We start from the raw sequence: 19,640 nt of genomic DNA, 5'->3' as shown, positions 1-19,640 counted from the left end.
AATGAAGTATCTAGGAATCAGTCTAACAAAAGAAGCAAAAGATCTCTACACTGAAAATTATAGCACTCTGAAAAAAGAAATTAAAGAGGATATAAAGAAATGGAAAGATATCCCCTGCTCCTGGGTAGGAAGAATCAACATAGTGAAAATGGCCATACTACCAAAACTGCTATATACATTCAATGCAATGCCAATTGAAATTCCAACACTATATTTCACAGAACTAGAAAAAAGAATCCAAAAATTCATTTGGAACCATAAGAGACCTAGAATAGCAAAAGCCATCTTAGGCATCAAGATATTCTTTATCAGGTTGAGGGAGTTCCCTTCTATTTCCTTTTACCTCAGAGTTTTTTTTTTTAAATCAGAAATAGGTGACAAATTTGATCATATGGTTTTTCTACATTCATTGAAATAAATTAAAATTTTAGAAGTTTATTAATACGCTTAATTACCTTGATTTTTGACTGTTAAGCTAATGCTATATTATTAGGATAAACCTCACTTGGTCATATGTTTTTCTTTTATATAATTTGATTTGTTAACAGTTTAAGGATATTTGTACCTATGGTCATGAGTTTTATTGATTTATTTTTTCCAAAATTTCTGTAGTTTTGTTGTTAGATAATACTGACTTTATAGAATAAGTTGTGATGAAGTATATCCTTCTTTTCAATTTTCTGATAGAATTTGTGTTATATTTATATTATTTCTTCATTAAATAGTAGCGTTCATCAGTGAAGCTATCTGAGTCTGGAAGTTTTTGCATGGGAATGTTTTCAATTATAAGTTAAATTTAATTTATATAATGCTATTTAGGCTATCTATTATTCCTTGATTTAGCTTTCATAGTTTGCATCTTTAACATTTTTATCTGTTGTTGAAATTATTGTCCCAATGTTGTTAATGACATCTCCCATATTATCCTTTTAACATCTGTAAAATCTCCAGTGATGTCACCTTTCTTATTTATGATACTTGTATTTTGTGTCTTCTCTGTTTTATTCCTGCCAGTGCAGCTAGAGGTTGAGCAATTTTATTGATGTTTTTGAAGAATCAGCTTTAGGTTTCTTTCATTTTCCTCCATTTTCTGTTTCACTCATTTACATCTTAATCTTTTTTCATTCATTCTGTTTATCTAGGAATCAAAACCAAGGCCTTGCACGTGCTAGGTAATCACTCTATTGCTTAGCTATTTTCCCAGACTCTGTATTCTAATCTTTACAATGTCTACTCTTCTGCTTACTTTGAGTTTTGATTTTATTTTTCCATTTTGCAAAGTTGAAGGCTGCAACCATTGATTTAAGACCATTATTCTGGTATAATAGAGATTGTTAATGTTATAGATAATCTTCTAACTATTGTTTTACTGGCAATCTGCAAATTTTGGTATGTGATATTTTTATTGTAATTCAGTTTAAAATACCTTCCATTTTGACTTTTTTATTTCTTTCTAAATCCATAAATTATTTAGAACTATCTTGTTTATTTTCCAAATATTTCCAGAGAATGTTCTTTTATTACTTTTTTTCAATTCAACATAGGGCTTTGTTCATGCTAGGTAAGCACTCTGCCACTGAGCTACATCCCAGGCCTATAAAAAATTTATTTTAAAGAGGGGAGGGAGAGAAATGAAAGGAGATAAAAAAGGAATTAAGGTGTATTATGTATTTGTACCAATTCTTCTCAAGGAATATAAAGTACTACAAACTTGTACTAATAAAATAAATGGGTAAAGGAAAAAATTATTTTGAGTAAAGATCTTGTTAAATTTCTCAGGCTGGCTCAAAATTAGTCTTCCTGCCTTCAGCCTCCTTCAACATTGTCATCACAGGCACGTGCCACCACAGCCAGCTTGATTTTTAATTTAATTCCATTTAGTAGAAGATCATACTTTGCATGATGAATCCCTTAAAGCATGTTAGAACTTGTTCTATGGCTTATAATATTGTCTTTCTTGTTAAATATCTATTTGTACTTGAGAAGAATATATATTTTGCTGGTATTGGGTTGAGTGGTATAAATGTCAATCGGGTCCAGTTGACAGATAGTATTATGCATAGTGTGCCTTTGCTGATTTTCTATTTATTCTACCAATTATTAGAAGATAGTATTTAAAACTTTAGCTATAAATATGAATTTGTTCATTTATCCTTGCAGTTCCACCAGTTTTTGCTTCTGATATTCTGCAATTCTGTTATCTGGGGTGTAAACATTTAGGTTATGTGCTCATGATGAATTGATTTCTTTATTATCTTGAAATACCCTTCTAACAGTACTAATTATTCTTTGCTCTGGAATCTACTTTATCTGATATTAATATAGCTACTTCAGCTTTCTTTGATTACCCTGACTATAATATTATTACTCTGTACTTTTAACAAATTTTGTCTTTATATTTAAAGGGTGTTTCTTGCAGGTAGAACATATTTAAAAACTGTGTTTCATTTTATTGTAATCTATTCTATCACTACCTTTTAACAGAGTAATTTAGTAATTTATATTTAACATTGTTAATAGTTAGATTTAAATTTAGCATCACGTTATTTGACTTATGTTCTTTGTTGCTATTTTCTGATTTCTTTTTAATTGAATTTTATAATTGTGTTTATCTCTTTTTTGGCTTATTAGCTATAAACCTTGGTTATTTGTTACTTGAAGTTTACAGTATATATATATTTATTCTATCATATCCCACCTTTAAGACATAGAATAGAATAGAATACAACCATTTCTAATTTGGTCCTGTATTACGTTGTATTTTATGATTGTACCAAAATGTATTTAGCCTACCCATTATTTTTAGAATAGGTGGGCCTACTTCTGATATTCAAATACTGCTTGGCAATTTACTGACTCATATGACTTTATAAACCTTAGCTAATATTCTAAATGTATTATTGCTCTTAAAATAAGTTCCAAATACAATGTACTAGAATTAATTATAGGTAAGTATTAACTATGATAAGCATATCTCATATTTCCATGGATTCCTTGTTTTTCAGCTTTGCAGGCAATCACTACATTAGAAAGTATACTCACAGATGAAGAAACAAAAGGTAAAGGTGTGCTGACAAGTAGAGGTTCATCTACCATGCTCCTATGTTTGGCTGCCCAGTTTGCTCTAGAGGTAATTCATGTATATCTATCTACTAGACTTTTGCCTCTTTTCCCCTTTTGAAAGACAATGAATAGAGTCGGTATCAGTTAAAAGAAAGACATTCATTTACACTGTTTTGCCTCATATTTTTACACCAAGCTTGGTTGCAGAATATTTTTATTTCTCTTCATTTCTTTATCTTTTTTTTTTGTACCAGAGATCAAACTCGGATCCTTGTGCTTAAGAGGCAGGCGCCAGAACCACTGAGCTAAATCCCCAGCCCCTCTCTTCATTTCTTTATAATGTAATTAAGGTAAATGAAACAAATGTAGGAACAGATTTGTGCTTAAAATAACAAAAAAAAAATAAAATAAGCAAGACATTAGTTTTTAAAGAAAACTCAGATTTAAAATGCCATACCACATAAATAAATCAGTATCTATTTGGAAATTTACCTTTTTGGTCAATTGCAATGAGATGGTTTAAATTTCTGTGGATATTTTTAGTTTACAATGACAAAATGTTAGTTTACATATAATAAATATTTGCACTCCTATTTTTTTACTTGTAATATTTTGGTCTTAATAACATATAAGAGTAGGAAAAGCATAGTAACAACTCGAGAGCCCATGGTCTGGGTTTGAGTACTGCCACTTATTAAGTGTCTAACTTCTTTAAATCTTAATTTTATTATTTGCACCACAAAAATAATATCTACCTTGAGGATTGTTATCCAAATTAGCTGATAAGATGTTTGAAAATGTGATTTGTAAACTATGAAGATCCATCTTCTTACACTACTTTAGTTTCTCATTTTTTCTTCTAGATAAAACAATCTTTATACACAGAGCTGCAGTTCCATAATTCTTCCACTCGCTCTCTTCTGTTATTTATATCAAATGTAAATTTATAAACCTTCCTTTAAAGCTATATTTGCTTTTGGGCTTCCTGCCCCAGGATTTCTTTCATTTCCTCCTCTTTCCCCATTCTACACAAACATGTCTGTGCAGACATGTGTCTGCATCTGCAAAACATTTTTCTTCTTTTATGTGTTCTCCTATCTACTTAGTAATAGAAAAATACATAGTGTTCAAATTGTATTTGTCAATTACTTTGAGCAAGATACTGACTTTGGCATGGCAAATATGGTCCTCAAAGTTCTTACAAGTCAATTTGAACACACAAGGCATGGATTAGTAATGTAAGAACAAATATAGGATAAAGACCAAGTAACTGATATACATGTAAAAAATTACTGAAATTCAGAGGAGTAATAACACTGAGAACTGGAATCAATTTGGGAAGTCTATCTCTCTGGAGGGATACCTTAAATTGGGCTTTGGAAATGGTAGTAATTTGATATGTAAGAACTTTTTCTTAAAAGTATAGAATAAGACATGGAAAAGGGAACATGTTTGGTTATTTTGTTAAGACTGACAGATGATTTATTTCTTCACCATTCTAGATTTGGGGCCTAGTGCAACAGTAGTTTGTATTGTTATGATGTTTATATAAAAATACAGGATAAAGTAGAAGACTTTCCATGACCAGATTATACAATACTGATTATTTTCTCAGCAATAAGGAAACATTGATGTAATTATGTAAAGGCATTGCTTTGGAAAAATCATTTTAGTTTTCCTGGTGAGCTGAATAGGTAGAAATTAAAGGCAGGAAGGATGTAAGACTACAGTAATAATCTAGTCTTAAAATAATAAGAGTCTAGAAAGGATAGTAAGATTACTAAGCAGGTAAAACATTGCCATCTCTCCTTTTAAAATAAGCAACTCTCTCTTTAAATCCCTTACAAAATTCATCCCCATACACACATAAGAGATAATATGTATAGTCTAAATTCTGAAAACTGAAGCAGCCAGGAAGAGAACTTTCACAGAGTCCCATCACCAGCAATTACACTATATATTCTGCCTTCTCAACCACAATCATGAATGGACTAGCTATGTTCTTTCCTAATGCCCTTTCTGTAATTTAAGCACTTGCTTTCATCACTTCTTGACATTTTTTTCCCTCTCAACTTGTCAACTTTTTGTTCTCTTATTTGTTTATATCCCATCAGCATAGAAACATACTCAATTATCCCATCTTAACCAAAAACTAAAAATGAATCCTCTTGATCCTCCTCTCAGCAGCTATTGCCCAATTTCTTTTCTTCCATTTGTAACAAAAATCTTCTAAGATATCATTTGTACTTATTGTCTCTAAATTCTTTCTTCCGTGTCTCCCGAGCCTTTATCAAGCTTCACCAAAACTATTTTTGTCAAGGTCACTGATGACCTTGACATTGTAAATTGCAATGTTTAATTTCAGTCATTTTATTTTACCTATCAACATTAGTCAATGCAGATGATCAGTCTTTTCTCTTTGATATATAATTGGCTTCCAGGATACCCATATTATACTTGTTTCCTTCCTACCTCCTACTTTTTGTCTTCTTTTGCTGGTTCCTCCACTTTTTTCTACTCCCGGTCATGACCTTAGGAGAAAAGATACTGGAGTTCTGATAAAATGTAAATTGATCACCCAAGAAAGCAGGAAAGTGAATGACTAAGAAGTGTGATCTACTTACCTGCAGCATTAAGGCTCAATTTTATGACATTCTTAAGTAAAGAAAATAGTTGTATGGATTATTCTCTGCCCACACTCTGTCAAATGGATGCAGGCTCAATAGAATGTTGGACTTAACCAGATGTGTGGTTTTACTCCATGAATACAATGAGTCAAAAGAAGGACAAGAGAATCCAGGAATAAGGGGAGTGTTATCCCTGTGGAATTGAAACTGGATGTAAAGAAGGGTGTTAAATGTATGAGGGATGGTGAAGAGTTAGGGATGTGACTACAGTTTAAGGGTTGCTAGAGTCAGAGTGGTAGAGGGGAGAGGAGGGAGGGTAAGAGGTAGTGGTCAGAAAGTGAACCATGTCAAGCTAGAACCTGAGCAAGGGACTAGGGTGACAGAGTGGAGCTCCTAGAGAGCACATTAAGAAGGTTCTCACTCTCAGGGTCCTGCAAGCATATGCTTGGTACTTCGTACAATCCAAATAGTGAGTGCTTCCCTAAATTTTGTACCCTAGGTGCTTCTCTCACCTTGCCTGATCACCCTATTCTCAGCCCTGACTAAAGGTATGAAAGAGTTGCAATTATTAGCAATGACAGGATCTAGTGAAGAAATGGGAGAATGAGTGGCTATGATAGTTGGCAGAGTGATGTTCACTAAGAGGCTTAGATATTGAAAGGAATATATGCTTATGTATTGAAAATGACAAATATTAAAACAACAGTGATTTAGGGCCCCCCAAAACTTAGCAATAATTAAATCATCAACAAGTGAGAAGAAATGGCTTCAGAGCTGATTGACCATAACAACAAAGAGTAATAGTGTGTGATATAGTCTGGTGACAAGAAATTCAAAGTTGTGGGTTTCAGGGAAGAAGCGTATAGGTAATAATTTTAAAATAGCAGTGAAAAGCAAGAAAGGTACCTATTGCATCTCCACGACTGGGAGTTAGAAGGGAAATAAGAGCAAAAAATCCACTTGAGGGCTCAGTGGAAGCAATGATTTGGGAGAAACCTCCATTAGAGCAGTGATGGCAAACCTATGGCACATGTGCTGCAGCAGGCTGTTTTTTATCATTGGAAGCTCTAAGAGGTTCACCAACAGTGTGTTACAGCAGTAATGTGGAGGGGACTTTTGGAGAAGAGGTTGTGTGCACAGGAGATTTTGCTGATTGTTGGCTGAATGTCAGAGAAAATAGTGGGAGGATTGGGGTAGCTGGGGAGAGATGGGAAAAGGACAGAAGAGGGTATGTCCAGAGCCTTTGGGGAATTAGCATGATGGAAATGAAGGTGATCTGACAGTCTGGAGTTCTCTCTGTAACTGCTAAAAAACAGGGATAAAGAGCATGATAAAGTGAATCCAAATGGATTCAAGGCAGTGTTAGCAAAGCCGTGTGAGTTTCTGGGGCTAATGTAAACTTATTTTTTGTCAGTGAGTTTTGTTTTCACTCTACTGTCTTGCAGTAGCTCTTTTGAGAACACAAAATGAACATGTTCAGAATTTTTCTTGACCTTAATGGACAAGAATGTCGATAATATAAGTATAATTTTGAGATGTAACAACATATCGTATTTGTTCTTTTTAGAATGGACAGCAAATTCTGGCAGGAAGAGCTTTGGAATATTTCGCTCAACATTCCAAAGACTCACAAGAAGCACTTACAGCTTTAAAGTAAGTAGCCCACATTCTTTTGAGAAGACATTCTCTACTCGCCCTACTCTTGATTGGTAAACTGCCAAAATAGGGCTGATGAGGTCAATAAGTGTTAACCCAGCTGCTCAAAGGAAAAAAACCCAACAAAACATAGCAGTTGAATCTGATCTTCTTGGCTTTCTTTCTAGGAAGGTAAAGGGTTTGTCAAAAGGGAAATTTTATATACAATAGTGAAGGAGAAAGTTGTGGGGTTGGTACATGACAACTAATGTTGTGACTGAGAAAATGCTAGTGAAAAAATGGGGAAGCAGAAGTATTTTAGAGTGGTTCTCCTGTAAGTCAGTTAAACTTCGAACAACACTTCCAAAGGGAAATGGTATCACAAAAAGTAAAAGCCAAAAGGAGTTGATATACTTGCATACCTTCAGTCAGGTGGTATCTTAGATCATTTATTACAGAAGGTATTTTTAAAGCATTTTCAGGTTTGCAACTATCAATTACTGTCCTTTATTTTGTCAGTTTGTCACGATACTTCCAGAGCTCTTCAAAGCATAGTGATACTATTTTGTATGGGACCCAAGGACCAGTTCCAGATTCCTTTAGAGAAAGAAAAATATAAAAATGTATACACACTATCTGATGTTCTAGCAGGCAATTTTGGACAATGATACAAACTGTGGAACCAAGTATTAATTGGTTATAAGCAACATTTTTGTTTTAAAATTGTTTATTAGGTGCTACTTTCAAAATCACAAAACTGATACATTTTCATTACAACCATTAAATGATCCAAAGAACTATGAATACAATAAAATCTATCTCTCTTACCATGTCTTTTCTCAATTTTGCCTCCTGGGATACTCAAAGTTAATGACTTAGTATGTATTCTTATTTTTTTCTTCCTAATAATCACTTTGTATATTATTTTATCACACAGGTGTCTGTTTCGTCTTGTTCTTCCAACAGTTTCTCAAATGCTGGAATTTGAAAATAAGTAAGTTGTTTCCACAGAAATGATATATTCACCACTACAAAAATTGTAGTAACTTTTCTTTCCCTTTAAGTTTATTGGTACATTTAAAGCAAACAATACAGTTACATTTATTATTGGGGTCTTGTACCTTTCCATGACTTGTCTTGGTTCTTGTTTTGTCCCCATATCCCTGCCCTCCCTTCAGCCCCTTTACCCTTCTCTATTTACAAAGACTTTGTTTCCACTTTTTCCTTTTTTCACATTTTTTCTTTTCCCTTATTTCCTTTCCCCTCCCCTTCCCACTTCTTTAGCCATTTTCTTCCTATTTCACACTATTATACCATTTTGTAGTAACTTTTAATAGAAGCCTTATGTTGAGAGATGTATGGTGCAGTAGATAAAATTAATATAGATTTTAGGACCAGTCTTCTTGGGTTCATATCCTAGCTCTGCTATTTGTTAGATGTGTAACCTTGGGCAAATTTCTTAAGATTTCGTATCTTCCACTTCTCTATCTGTAAAAAAGGAGAAGAATAATAATATAGAACCTTGTGGGGTTTCTGTGATTACTGAGTGATTTAATACATATAAAAGGCAAAATATTTATGTGATTAGAAGAGAAACCAGAGTATGTTAAGATATGTAAAACAGTGCTAGGCATTTAATTAAGCTCTCAACAATGTTGTATATGATTTAGTTATAATATTTCATTTGTTTCTCTCTGCCTTACAAGTAGACACAAATACAGATATAGTTCTTCCACAGAAACTATAACCTGGATAGCTTGTTGATTCTGATTCTATTGAATATTCCACTGGTTTTTTTCCCACAGTTTCTATGGTAGATAATACTATAAAGAGTCTAATAATCCATTGAAGAATTTGGTCAGTACTTTTTCATTCATAATATTACCTCCCAATAATTTGAAAGAAAATTTCATTTGAGGTTTTTATTAGGGATAACTTTTAGAAATATTTCCCATCTCTGCCTTCTTTCCTTGAACAATAACTCTGTAATAGTGTGTCTCTACTGATATTTTGCTTTTTATATTCTCAACTAGAGGCAATTTATTTTTAATTTAAATTTTTGGGAGATATCTATGTTTGAGATAACATGGGACTTATAACTTTCTTTATCATAATATAAATTTTACCCAAGCACATATCATAAGATTTGCCATTTCTTTTTAGGCTCTATGGATCAATTAGAATGGGACTCAAACAAGAAAAAGTATTAGGCATTTGTAAATGAGCATACCAAATATTTGATACTGAGAAATTAATCATGATGGTAACATGGTTGTATTTTTAAAAAGAGATTCGTTATCTCTTAGAATTGCATTTTTTAAATATGTATAGATGAAATGATGTAATGTCTAGAATTTGCTTTGGGATGATATGGGAGGAAAAGTAAGTGGAGTTATCAGTGAGGTAAGATTGATGATCAGTTCATTATTGAAGCTGGATGATAGGTACATGGGGATTTATTATACTTGCTTTTAATATGTGAATATCTTTGAAGTTTTCCACAACAAAGTTGTTTTTTAAAGAAGGAAACTCAGAGACCAAACATAGAGTGTAAGAACTCCTTGAAGGCTAGGAGTCTTCATATTTCTAAAACCTAAGATAGCATTTAAAACATAATTGCCACTCAATTTATTTAAATAATTGAGCATCAGTTCTTTACAAGGTCTTTAACACTGAACCTAAAGGTGCTTTACATTGCACGTGATTGTGGCATAGAATCAAACCTCACTCATTTATACTAGTTTGGAAGTGGAGTAACAGAGGGAATTTTCTCTAAATTAGTAACATATATTGTAGAACATTAAAAAAATATACACCATTGTTTTTCAAGCAGGTGTAATAACAGAGAACATCTTCTAGCAGTGTTTTCCAATAGAGGGAAGAGCTCAAGATAAAAAAATTAGACTAACTTGTAAAAAAGTATGACCTAATTGAATGAGATGAGTCCAGAAAACTAATTTTTTTAGTTCTTACTTTTTTACTAGTGCATGTTTGGAGTACATAATGATTACTTTTCTCATAGGAGTTGGTGCACATACATAACACATCTTAATTATTTTTTCCTTACCTTCTCCTCAAAAGAATTAGTTTAGCTTCAGCTACTTCATTGACTTCTGGTTTCCAATTTTTTTAGAGTACACGTTCTCAAAGTAGGTACTGACGATCCTCTGGATTTCTGTTGGATCTGCTGTGACTTCACCTTTTTCATCCCTAATTCATGGATATGAACCTTTTCTTTCCTTTTTTTCATATGGTTAGCTAAGGGTTTATCGATTTTATTTATTCTTTCAAAAAACCAACTCTTTGATTCGTTTAATTTTTTGTATTATTTTCATAGTTTCCATTGCACAGATTTCTGCTCTAATCTTTACAATTTCCTCTCTTGTGTGAGCTTTGAGTTTTCCTTGCTCTTGTTTTTCTAGGAGTCGAAGATTCATCATTAGGTTTATTTGAGCTCGCTGTTTTCCTAGTGTGGGCATTCAATGCTCTGAATTTTCCACACAGAACTGCTTTCGTTGTTTCCCATAGATTCCTGTAGGTTGTATTGGCATTATCATTTATGTGTAAAATCTAATTTATTCTTTAATTTCCTCAGTGACCCATTGATTGTTTAGGAGAGTTGTTCAATTTCCATGTGTTTGTAACATTCCTATGCTTTCTTATGCTATTGATCTCCAGCTTGATTGCACTATCATCTGATAAAATACAGGGGATAACTTTGATTCCTTTACATTTATTCAAACCTGTTCTATGAGCTAGTATGTGGTCTATCTTGGAGAATGACCCATGTGCAGCCAAAAAGAATGTATATTCTGATTTTGTGGCATGGAACACTCTATAGATGTCTATTAAGTCCATATGTTCAAAAGCTTGGTTCAGTTCTAGTTTTTGTTGTGGATTTTTTGCCTAGATGATCTTTCTATTTGTGATAATGGGCTATTTAGATCCCCTGCTTCAATTGTATTAGTGCTTATTTGGTTTCTCATGTTACTTAATATGTGTTTTATATAGTTGGGGGCATTAATATTTGTTGCATATATGTTCATGATTGTCATCTCTTCCTCTTGAATTGTTCCCTTGACAATGATATAATGGCCTTTGTCTCTCTTAATCAGTTTTGGTTTGAAATTTACTTTGTCTGTGAATGAGATTGCTACCCTGCTTTTCTCTGGGATCCTGTTGCATGGAGAATTGTTTTCCATTCTTTCACTTTCAGTCTTTGGGCTTCTTTTTGTACTCGATGCATTTCTTATATACAACATATTGTTGGATTTTGCTTCATAATCCATTCTGCCAGTCTATTTCTCTTGATTGATTAATTGAGGCCATTGACATTGATGGTTATAACATATATACTGACTTATTATTGTCACATTATTGGCCTTTTGTTGACTCTCTTTACTTTTTCCCTCTCTCCTTTTAGTGTCTTGCCTTTCAAATTTGATTTGGTCTGTTGGGCCTCATGGTGTTGTGATCTTCATTGTCTTTTTCTAGGACATTGTTTAGAATTCCTTGTAGTGCTGGTTTGGTATCATGAGTTTTCTCAGGTGTTCTTTGTCATGGCAGCATCTTTTTTCCCCATCCATTTTGAAAGAGAGTTTTGCAGGATACATCAGTCTAGGTTGGATGTTGTTTTCTTTTAGGCCTTGAAATACCTCTCCAGGCTCTCCTTGACCTGAGGGTTTGTGTTGAAAAGTCTGCTGTGATTCTGATGGGCTTTCCTTTGCGTGTGACTTGTTTCTTTTCTCTTACTGCTTGTAGTATTTTGTTTTTCCTGTTGGGTTTCTGGGATCTTGATTATTATATGTCTATGTGTAGGTTTTTTGTGATTGTGGCTAGTTGGAATTCTATATGTCTCACTTATCTGTATGTGAAATTCTTCCCCTCTGTTTGGGAAGTTTTCTGTCATTAATTCTTTGAACAGCTTTTTAAAGTCATTTGTATTTTCTCCTGCTACTTCATGGATTACTCTCCGTCTTATGTTATTCTTCTTTGCATCATCTAGGAGTTGTTGGATCAATTTCTCATGATCCCTTACTGATTTTAGGAGACCTCTCTTTTCACTGTCACTGACTGCAATCCTATCTCCTATATCTAAGATCCTATCTTCGCATTACTTTTATTCTGCTGCTAACACTTTCAGTAGAGTTTTTAATCTCCTGAATATCTGTTTGAATCTGTTTTATGGATTTCATTTCTTTCCTCTGTTGGGCATTCATTGTTTCCATTTCTTTCTTTTGCTGGGCCTTCATGGCTTCTCTCATGGTCCCGAGCTCATCTATTTTTTTGTCAGTTTCTGTTCTAGAATCTCGAATCATGACTTTCATTTTGCCCACCATCTCTATGGTTATCTGGGAAATTATTTCTGTTTTGAATTTTCCTAGAGCCTGATTGATCTGTTTTGTTACTTCCTGTGCTATGAGTTTAGGGTGTCCTGGTGGTTCACTATCAGACTTTTAATCCTCATTAGCCCTACTGTTTGCCATTGGCGAACTAGAAGTCTGTGTTTATGTCTTGCTTAAGTGTTTTGTCATTTTTGTTTTTGTTGTTGGGTTGTCCTTGGTTTAATTTCTGGGTTATTACTTAAATCTTCCTGATATAGTTGCGCTTTATCTTTTGAGTCTCTAGTGACTCATAGACATTCTCATTTTCTTAATATCAGAGAAGACAACTCATTAAATCAATCACAATCCTTTAGCCCAATTGATACAATCAGCAACATAATAGGATCAAGCACAACTTACAAATTGACCACTTGTGGTAGTCATTAATGTATTACCTTTAAACCATGTGAATTAAATTAAAATCAAGAAGCAGCCCAAAATATGTTTGCAGTGAATAAACCTTTCAAAGTAGCATCTTTACCATTTAACATGGGGACTTAGACAGAGGTAGGAAGGGAGCAGTAGATAAGTAAATGAATTGGAGAAAGTTTCAAGTGAATCCAGAGGACATAGGATGACCATATAATCTTTAGGAAACTGTTAAAGTCAAAAGGGAAAGACAGAGTGCAAGAATAAGCACAAGAATATAACCACTTAGGAGTAGTAGGGGCTCAGTTTCCTTTGAAACTACTGACCCTCGAGTGAAGGAAAATGAGAAAGGAAAAGAACATAAAGAAAAAAGAAAAAATGATAAAAGAAGAAATCCAAGTTAGGTCAGGAACAGGATCAGAATGGGAGATTAGGAATATTATGTGGGAGCAAGAGACTGAGTTGGACAAAGAGGACAGAAAAAAGAAAGAATTTGCAGAGTGGAATGAGAAAAGAAAGAAAAAAAAGAATTTGAAGGGCCTCTTTCCAAGTATATCTCTACTATCATAATGTAGAATGTGCGCAGCCATGTGCGGAACTAAGTCCTTTGATCTCAGCTAGCTGATGGCAGACCCCTGAGATTCAGGCTGATTTCATCCTGCAAGGCCCAAATTGAGCTCCCTGACCTTCTGCTGGGTTGAACTCATCAGAGTTCTACTACAGGTTCCCTCTGTCCTTTCTTTGAAGATATTCAAAGTTTGGGGCTCAGAAAAATGCCTTTTATGTTCACCTGTGTCTCTGCAGAGTGGATCCAAGGACTGGCACAATCAGGAGGCCTGAGAGTGGTGGGGGGAGAGATGGGGGGTGTTACAGGGGCACCTGTGTGACAAGCTATTCCTCGCCAATTGGCCCCAGGCAGGCCAGAGGGAGATCAGATCTCGGAGCAGCTGTCCTGGACCTCTCCCTTCCAACTTCTGCTGGATGCTGGTTGTAGCACAGGCAGGGTGCGGGTGTGGCTACCCAGTCCTCACCTTTTCGTCCCAGCCAGCCCAATTGGCCCCAGGCAGGCCAGAGGGAGATTGGATCTCGGAGTGGCTGGCACAGACCTCCCTACATTTTCTTTTTTCATCTTTTTCTTGTTCTTTCTGTTACTTTAGCCTAATTCTTTTAATTTCCCTTTACTCTTTGACAGGATACTTTCTCTCACTTTTCTCTCCTCCTTCCACTCTTCGATTGATTAAATTTTCAAATTTTACTTTTTCATTCTCATGCTTCTCAAGTCCCCATTTTTATTAAATAAAAATTAACTTTATTAATCTTTAGTTAGCTCTATTACTATTGAATATTTTTCTATTGTTAGTGGAGGGATATTTGTTGCATTTAGTAGATATGTACTGTTAGTCAATATTTGGTTTGTCATATTGTTGCTGATTTTATTGCTCTTGCCAAGGTGGATTAGTTGGTTTTTCTCTTTATGCCAATATCTGCATTGCCTTTGTGTAATTAACTACCCTACAGCCCATCCCCTGAGAACTGGGTGCTGGGTCAACTATGCTGCAGCCTCTCTTTCCAAATTAATAAAGGTGATTGGATCTTGGGAAAGAAGCAAAGGTCTATAGTTATTCATGTTCAGAGTGCATCACTAAAAAGTACACATTAACTAAAGATCTCTCCACAATGGCAACAAAGTTTTCCCACTATAATGAACCAGAAACCCTCGACACACACACACACACACACACACACACACACGCACTAAAAAAAACCACCACCACCACCGCCGCCACCACAACAACAACAGCAACACCAACAACAATGGAAATATGGCTCCCAAAACTCACAACAACAACAGAAACATGGCTTCCAAAATGCACAACAACAACAACAACAACAACAACAACAACAACAGAAACATGGTTCCCAACTCCCCCAAAGCTGACCCATTAGGCATCAGTGGGGATGAAATTAAAAAAACCACATAGCTAACATTTGAAATGATAAAACAGGAGTGAAAAAAATCAGGTGAATTAAGTGCTTGGAGAGTTTGAAGAAGATATGACTAAAGAGATATTGAACAAAATGATTGATAAGAAGCAAAATGATTGATAAGCAAAATGATTGTCGACCTTACAGGAAAAAGTAAGAAAAATCCAGGTGAGCTAAACAAAGTGACACAAAACATGAAGGACCACATTAGCAAAGAATTAGGGTCTGTGAGAAGGTACCAAATATAAATCCAGGAGAAAGAAAATTCTATTGAAAGTATGGTCAGCAAAAATGACCAGTGCAATGACAGAGTGTCAAAAATAGAAGATAGGACTAACATTGGTGACCATTTATTCAGAGACACCTTAAAAACAAAAGGACACATAAAAAATGGATCCAAAAGATACTAGATGGAGCAAAGATTAATCTAAGATTAATTGGAATTACTGAAATATCAGAAGACAGTACAAATGGCATAAAGTGCCTGTTTACAGAAATAATAGAAAATATTCCAAATATGGGGAAATAATTTAACATAGAGATAAGTAAAGCATATAGAACCTGTAGTAGTTATGATCAGAAAAAACTTCTCCATGACACATCATAGTCAAAAATCCCAATAATCCATCACCAGGACAGAATCTTAAAAACTATTAGAGAAAAACAACAAATCACTTATAAATCAAACCCATTAGAATTACAGAAAACTTCTCAACACATACTTAAAGGTGAGGAAAGCTTGGAATGAAGTGTTTCAAGCCCTAAGATAAAACAATTTCCACCCCAGACTGACATTCTGCAAAACTATCTTTCAAAATTGATGGAGAATTAAAGTCTTTCTGTGACAAAGAGCACCTTAAGAAATTCATGACTATCAAGCCAGCATGCCAAAAAATTCTCAAGAAAATTCTAGAAAGAGATAATGAAGCTAACAGTGCTAACAAGTCAAAAGGAATTAATACACTTGGCAAGATGAGCAGCTAAGCAGAATAGGTGAAAATGTAATTAGTACCAGGAAAATAATACAATGATAGGAATAAGTCAATAACTTTCAGTAATGACTCTTCAATGTAAATAGTCGAACTTCTCCAATCAAAAGACACAGATTAGCAGAATGAATCAAGAACAAAATCTAGTATATTTAGTGCAAAAATAAATGTATAGACTAAAAAATCAAAGGATACAAAACAACATTCCATGCAATGGGAACTCAATAAATAGCAAGTGTGGCTCTCATATACTCAGGCATTGGGCTTTAGCCAAAACTGATCAGAAGAGGCAAAGAAGATAACTAGATAAGGGAACAATTGGACAGGAAGTGATAACAATTATAAACATACCCGCCAAACACCAGAACACACAACTTCATAAAACACAAGTGGACATAAAGAGCAAAAAAAATCAATACAATTATATACCCCACTATCACAGATGAATAGAACAACTAGACAAAAAAATCAACAAAGAAATATAAGTTGTGACTCCCTGTTTTCACCTGTCTGTCTCTCCGATCTTTGTGGCAGTGGTTTGCCCTTTTCATCACTGCTTCTATGAATGTAAGAGTTGCTGATTTCTGTCTAATTAGCTTGTAAATGTTAGGGCAGAATAACAGCTTTCAATTTCCCTTGAAGCAAAACTGGAAACCAGAAGTCCCCCTTTAAAATTCAAATACCCCTTAAAGAAGTTTGCCTAAGATTAACCTAGATATAGAATTGACTTTTTCACTAACTCCATCACCTTGAACAAAGAAGCCCTCATTACTAGGTCTGTTTCCTCACCTGTAAAGTGAGAATTTTGTATGAAATAAGTTTTAAAAAAAATATATGTAATTCCTGGGAGATTTTGTGGCACTGCCTCAGTGACTTCCAGGAAGCTGATGTTGCAGGCCTTCACCCACCCCTGATTCAACTAAAGCTCTCTCCTTTCACCTTTTATTCCAGCTCTAGGGATTAAACCCAGGAACACCTGCATTCTACACAAGTGCTCTACTACTGTGCTACTACCCCAGCCCTATCTTTTTTTATACACTACACTTCTATACATTTTTATTTGAAAGCAAGGGCTGTAATAACCCCTCTTTCAAAAAACACAAAACAAATTACAGTGGTTGTTATATTACCTGCTCCCAAACTTTATGGCCCTGTAATATTTATAATATAAAACTTTATCAGCCATTTTAAGACACTATTGCTGAGACTAAGTATAAAAGGAGGAGAAAAGAAAATGAGTAACCATATATTCTAGTGGTAGGGGAAGAATCTTGAAATAATACATTAGAGTCTTGAATATAAAACTTTACCATTTTTAGCCCACTTTCCAGGTACAAATAGTATCTTTTTAGTTCGTTTCTGTTTAGAACAATTTAAAACTTTTTCTTTATTTTTTAGAAAAAAAGAAATAGATCGACTTTTGACATGGATGAATACAGGTAAATGTCTCATTCATTATTCTCAGTTCTAATCTTGCTTCTATGTGCTATTTAATTCTCCAGGTAAATAGAGTACACTTTCTCTAATCTTGTATTTGAGCTAAACTTTGTGCTCCTTATTAACATTTACCACAGGAGACTGTTTTCTTTATTCACAAGCAAAGAAAAGTTTGGCATCGCTACCATTCATCTCCAAACATAACTTCAGTTCTGTTTTTGTTTTATTTTGGTTTTTGGTTTTTACTTGTTTTTGGTGGGTGGGGTTACTGGGGATCAAATTTAAGACCTTGCACTTGCGAGGCAGGCAGCAGAACCACTGAGCTAATTCCCCAGCCCGATTTTTTTTTTTTTGTAAGACAGGCACTCATTATATAGTTCAGCCTGGCTTTGAACTCACTGGGTAGTTCAGGCTGGCCTCAAACTTGGGGTGAACTTTCTGCCTCAACCTCCCAAGTGCTGGGATTACAGGTGTGCACTACCACACCCAACCAGTTCTGCTTTTATTCCAATTCATTTTAAGGGCATTTCCCTTCTTCTCTCCCTCCTTTCCTTCTTTTCTTTCTAATCATCATTACTCCTAAACTGCACATTGAAAGTTAAAAAATATCAGGACAATAAAAATGTTCTAGACCCTGTTGGGTTTTTATGCTTTGTGAGCCAAATTTGAATGTTTTACTCTTCTTTTGAAGCTATGTTTCTAACAAAGGTCTGAGTCATCTCTCCTATTTACTCACAATTCTTCCCTGTCTATTTTATTGGAGGTAATCTAGTGACATTATATTCCTTTTACCAACTCCATTCTTTCTTAGGTGGTCCATTTTGCCTAACAAATCTAATCTCAACTGCCCATATGCCTGTTTTTGTAGTGCCTCTTTTTTTTTTGAAAGTCCAAACATACAAAAAAGTTCATGTCTTGGAAACTATTCAATTTATTCTAATAGTTCAGCAGGGGATTTACTCAGTGATACACACTTGTTTGGCAAACACAAGGTCCTGAGCTCTATTCCCCATTCTACCAAACAAACAAACAAACAAACAAAACAAAACAAAACAAAACCTCACAATAGCCCATTCATACTCTTTTACTTGTTAAACTCTAGTTCAGGTTTTTCTTTCTGTGCTGAGTATTGAACTCAACAAAGTACCATTTCAGAGCCAGGTGTGATGGTGCATGCCTGTAATCCCAGAACTCAGGAGGCTGAGTCAGAAAGGTGAGTTCAAGGCCAGCCTGGGCTACATAGTGAGTTCAATGTCTTCCTGAACTACACAGTGAGACCCTGTCACAAAACACACACACACACACACGCAATATCATTTCAGAATTTTTAATAATTATTCTTTGTTTCCTTACATGTAAGTCATATCTTTCTACTTTGGGTGGTAAATGATGACACTATTTGAAATTATGAATCTCTCTAAAGATATTTTTGTCCTCCAAAGTTTGAGTTAACAGCTTCTTGGAACTTTTTGTCATTTGAATTACTTTTGATGTGCACTCATGCATGCACACACAAAAGATGAGTTTTTTAAATTCAAATTTATGCATGACTTTTTGAAGCAGGATTAACTTTACTAGCATAAAAAGTAAAAGAACTAAGTATCATATTTTCCTTTTTGATGCAGCACTCCTGAAACTTGCTCAGCTTTTTCAGGGAGAAAATTCAACTTTGGATTCCAGGGCTAATGAAGCTCACTGGTTTCGAAAAATAGGTAAAAGAATATTCTGTGACTATGGGAAATATTGTAGGATGATAGAATCAGATGTGGGTTCAAATTCTGGTACGTTGTAGTTATGGGTACCAGGATAACTTGCTTAATCTCAGTATCATCATTTATAAAATGGAAATACTGATATATACTTATATAGTTATTATAAAAGCCAATTGCTGATTTATTCCTTTTTTGTCTACCACATAGTAGGCTGCTCAATGTCAGTTTTCTTCCTTTTCTTTAGAAATGGCTCTGAGAAAAAAATAATGAATTAAAACTTCAGGTTTCCAAAAGTTATGCCTCTAAACATGGTCTAGGGTGAATTGAAGAATGGCTTCTTTGAAAGATCAAATAATAATGGTAAACCCTTCAACAATCTTAATTAAAAGAAGGAAAGAAAAGACTTAAAATCATGAAAGTAGGAATAAAAAGGGAGAA

General features: G+C 34.5%; 1 protein-coding gene across 1 annotated transcript in view; it reads left to right on the top strand.

The window, feature by feature from the left end:
• The window catches only part of Tex11 (testis expressed 11), a 478,576-nt gene that overhangs the window by 353,048 nt on the left and 105,888 nt on the right, over positions 1 to 19,640 (top strand). Inside the window, exons 18-22 of the mRNA XM_033760433.1 lie at positions 3,006 to 3,130; positions 7,258 to 7,343; positions 8,263 to 8,319; positions 17,452 to 17,492; positions 19,116 to 19,202. Coding sequence (XP_033616324.1) covers positions 3,006 to 3,130; positions 7,258 to 7,343; positions 8,263 to 8,319; positions 17,452 to 17,492; positions 19,116 to 19,202 — 396 coding nt within the window. The remainder of the gene's footprint in view (positions 1 to 3,005; positions 3,131 to 7,257; positions 7,344 to 8,262; positions 8,320 to 17,451; positions 17,493 to 19,115; positions 19,203 to 19,640) is intronic.

Source organism: Fukomys damarensis, unplaced genomic scaffold, assembly GCF_012274545.1.
Source record: "Fukomys damarensis isolate Sample0158 unplaced genomic scaffold, DMR_v1.0_HiC HiC_scaffold_39, whole genome shotgun sequence".
NCBI lineage: Eukaryota > Metazoa > Chordata > Mammalia > Rodentia > Bathyergidae > Fukomys > Fukomys damarensis.
The sequence above is the reverse complement of the archived record's forward strand: the minus strand, read 5'-3'. Positions and strand labels throughout refer to the sequence as shown.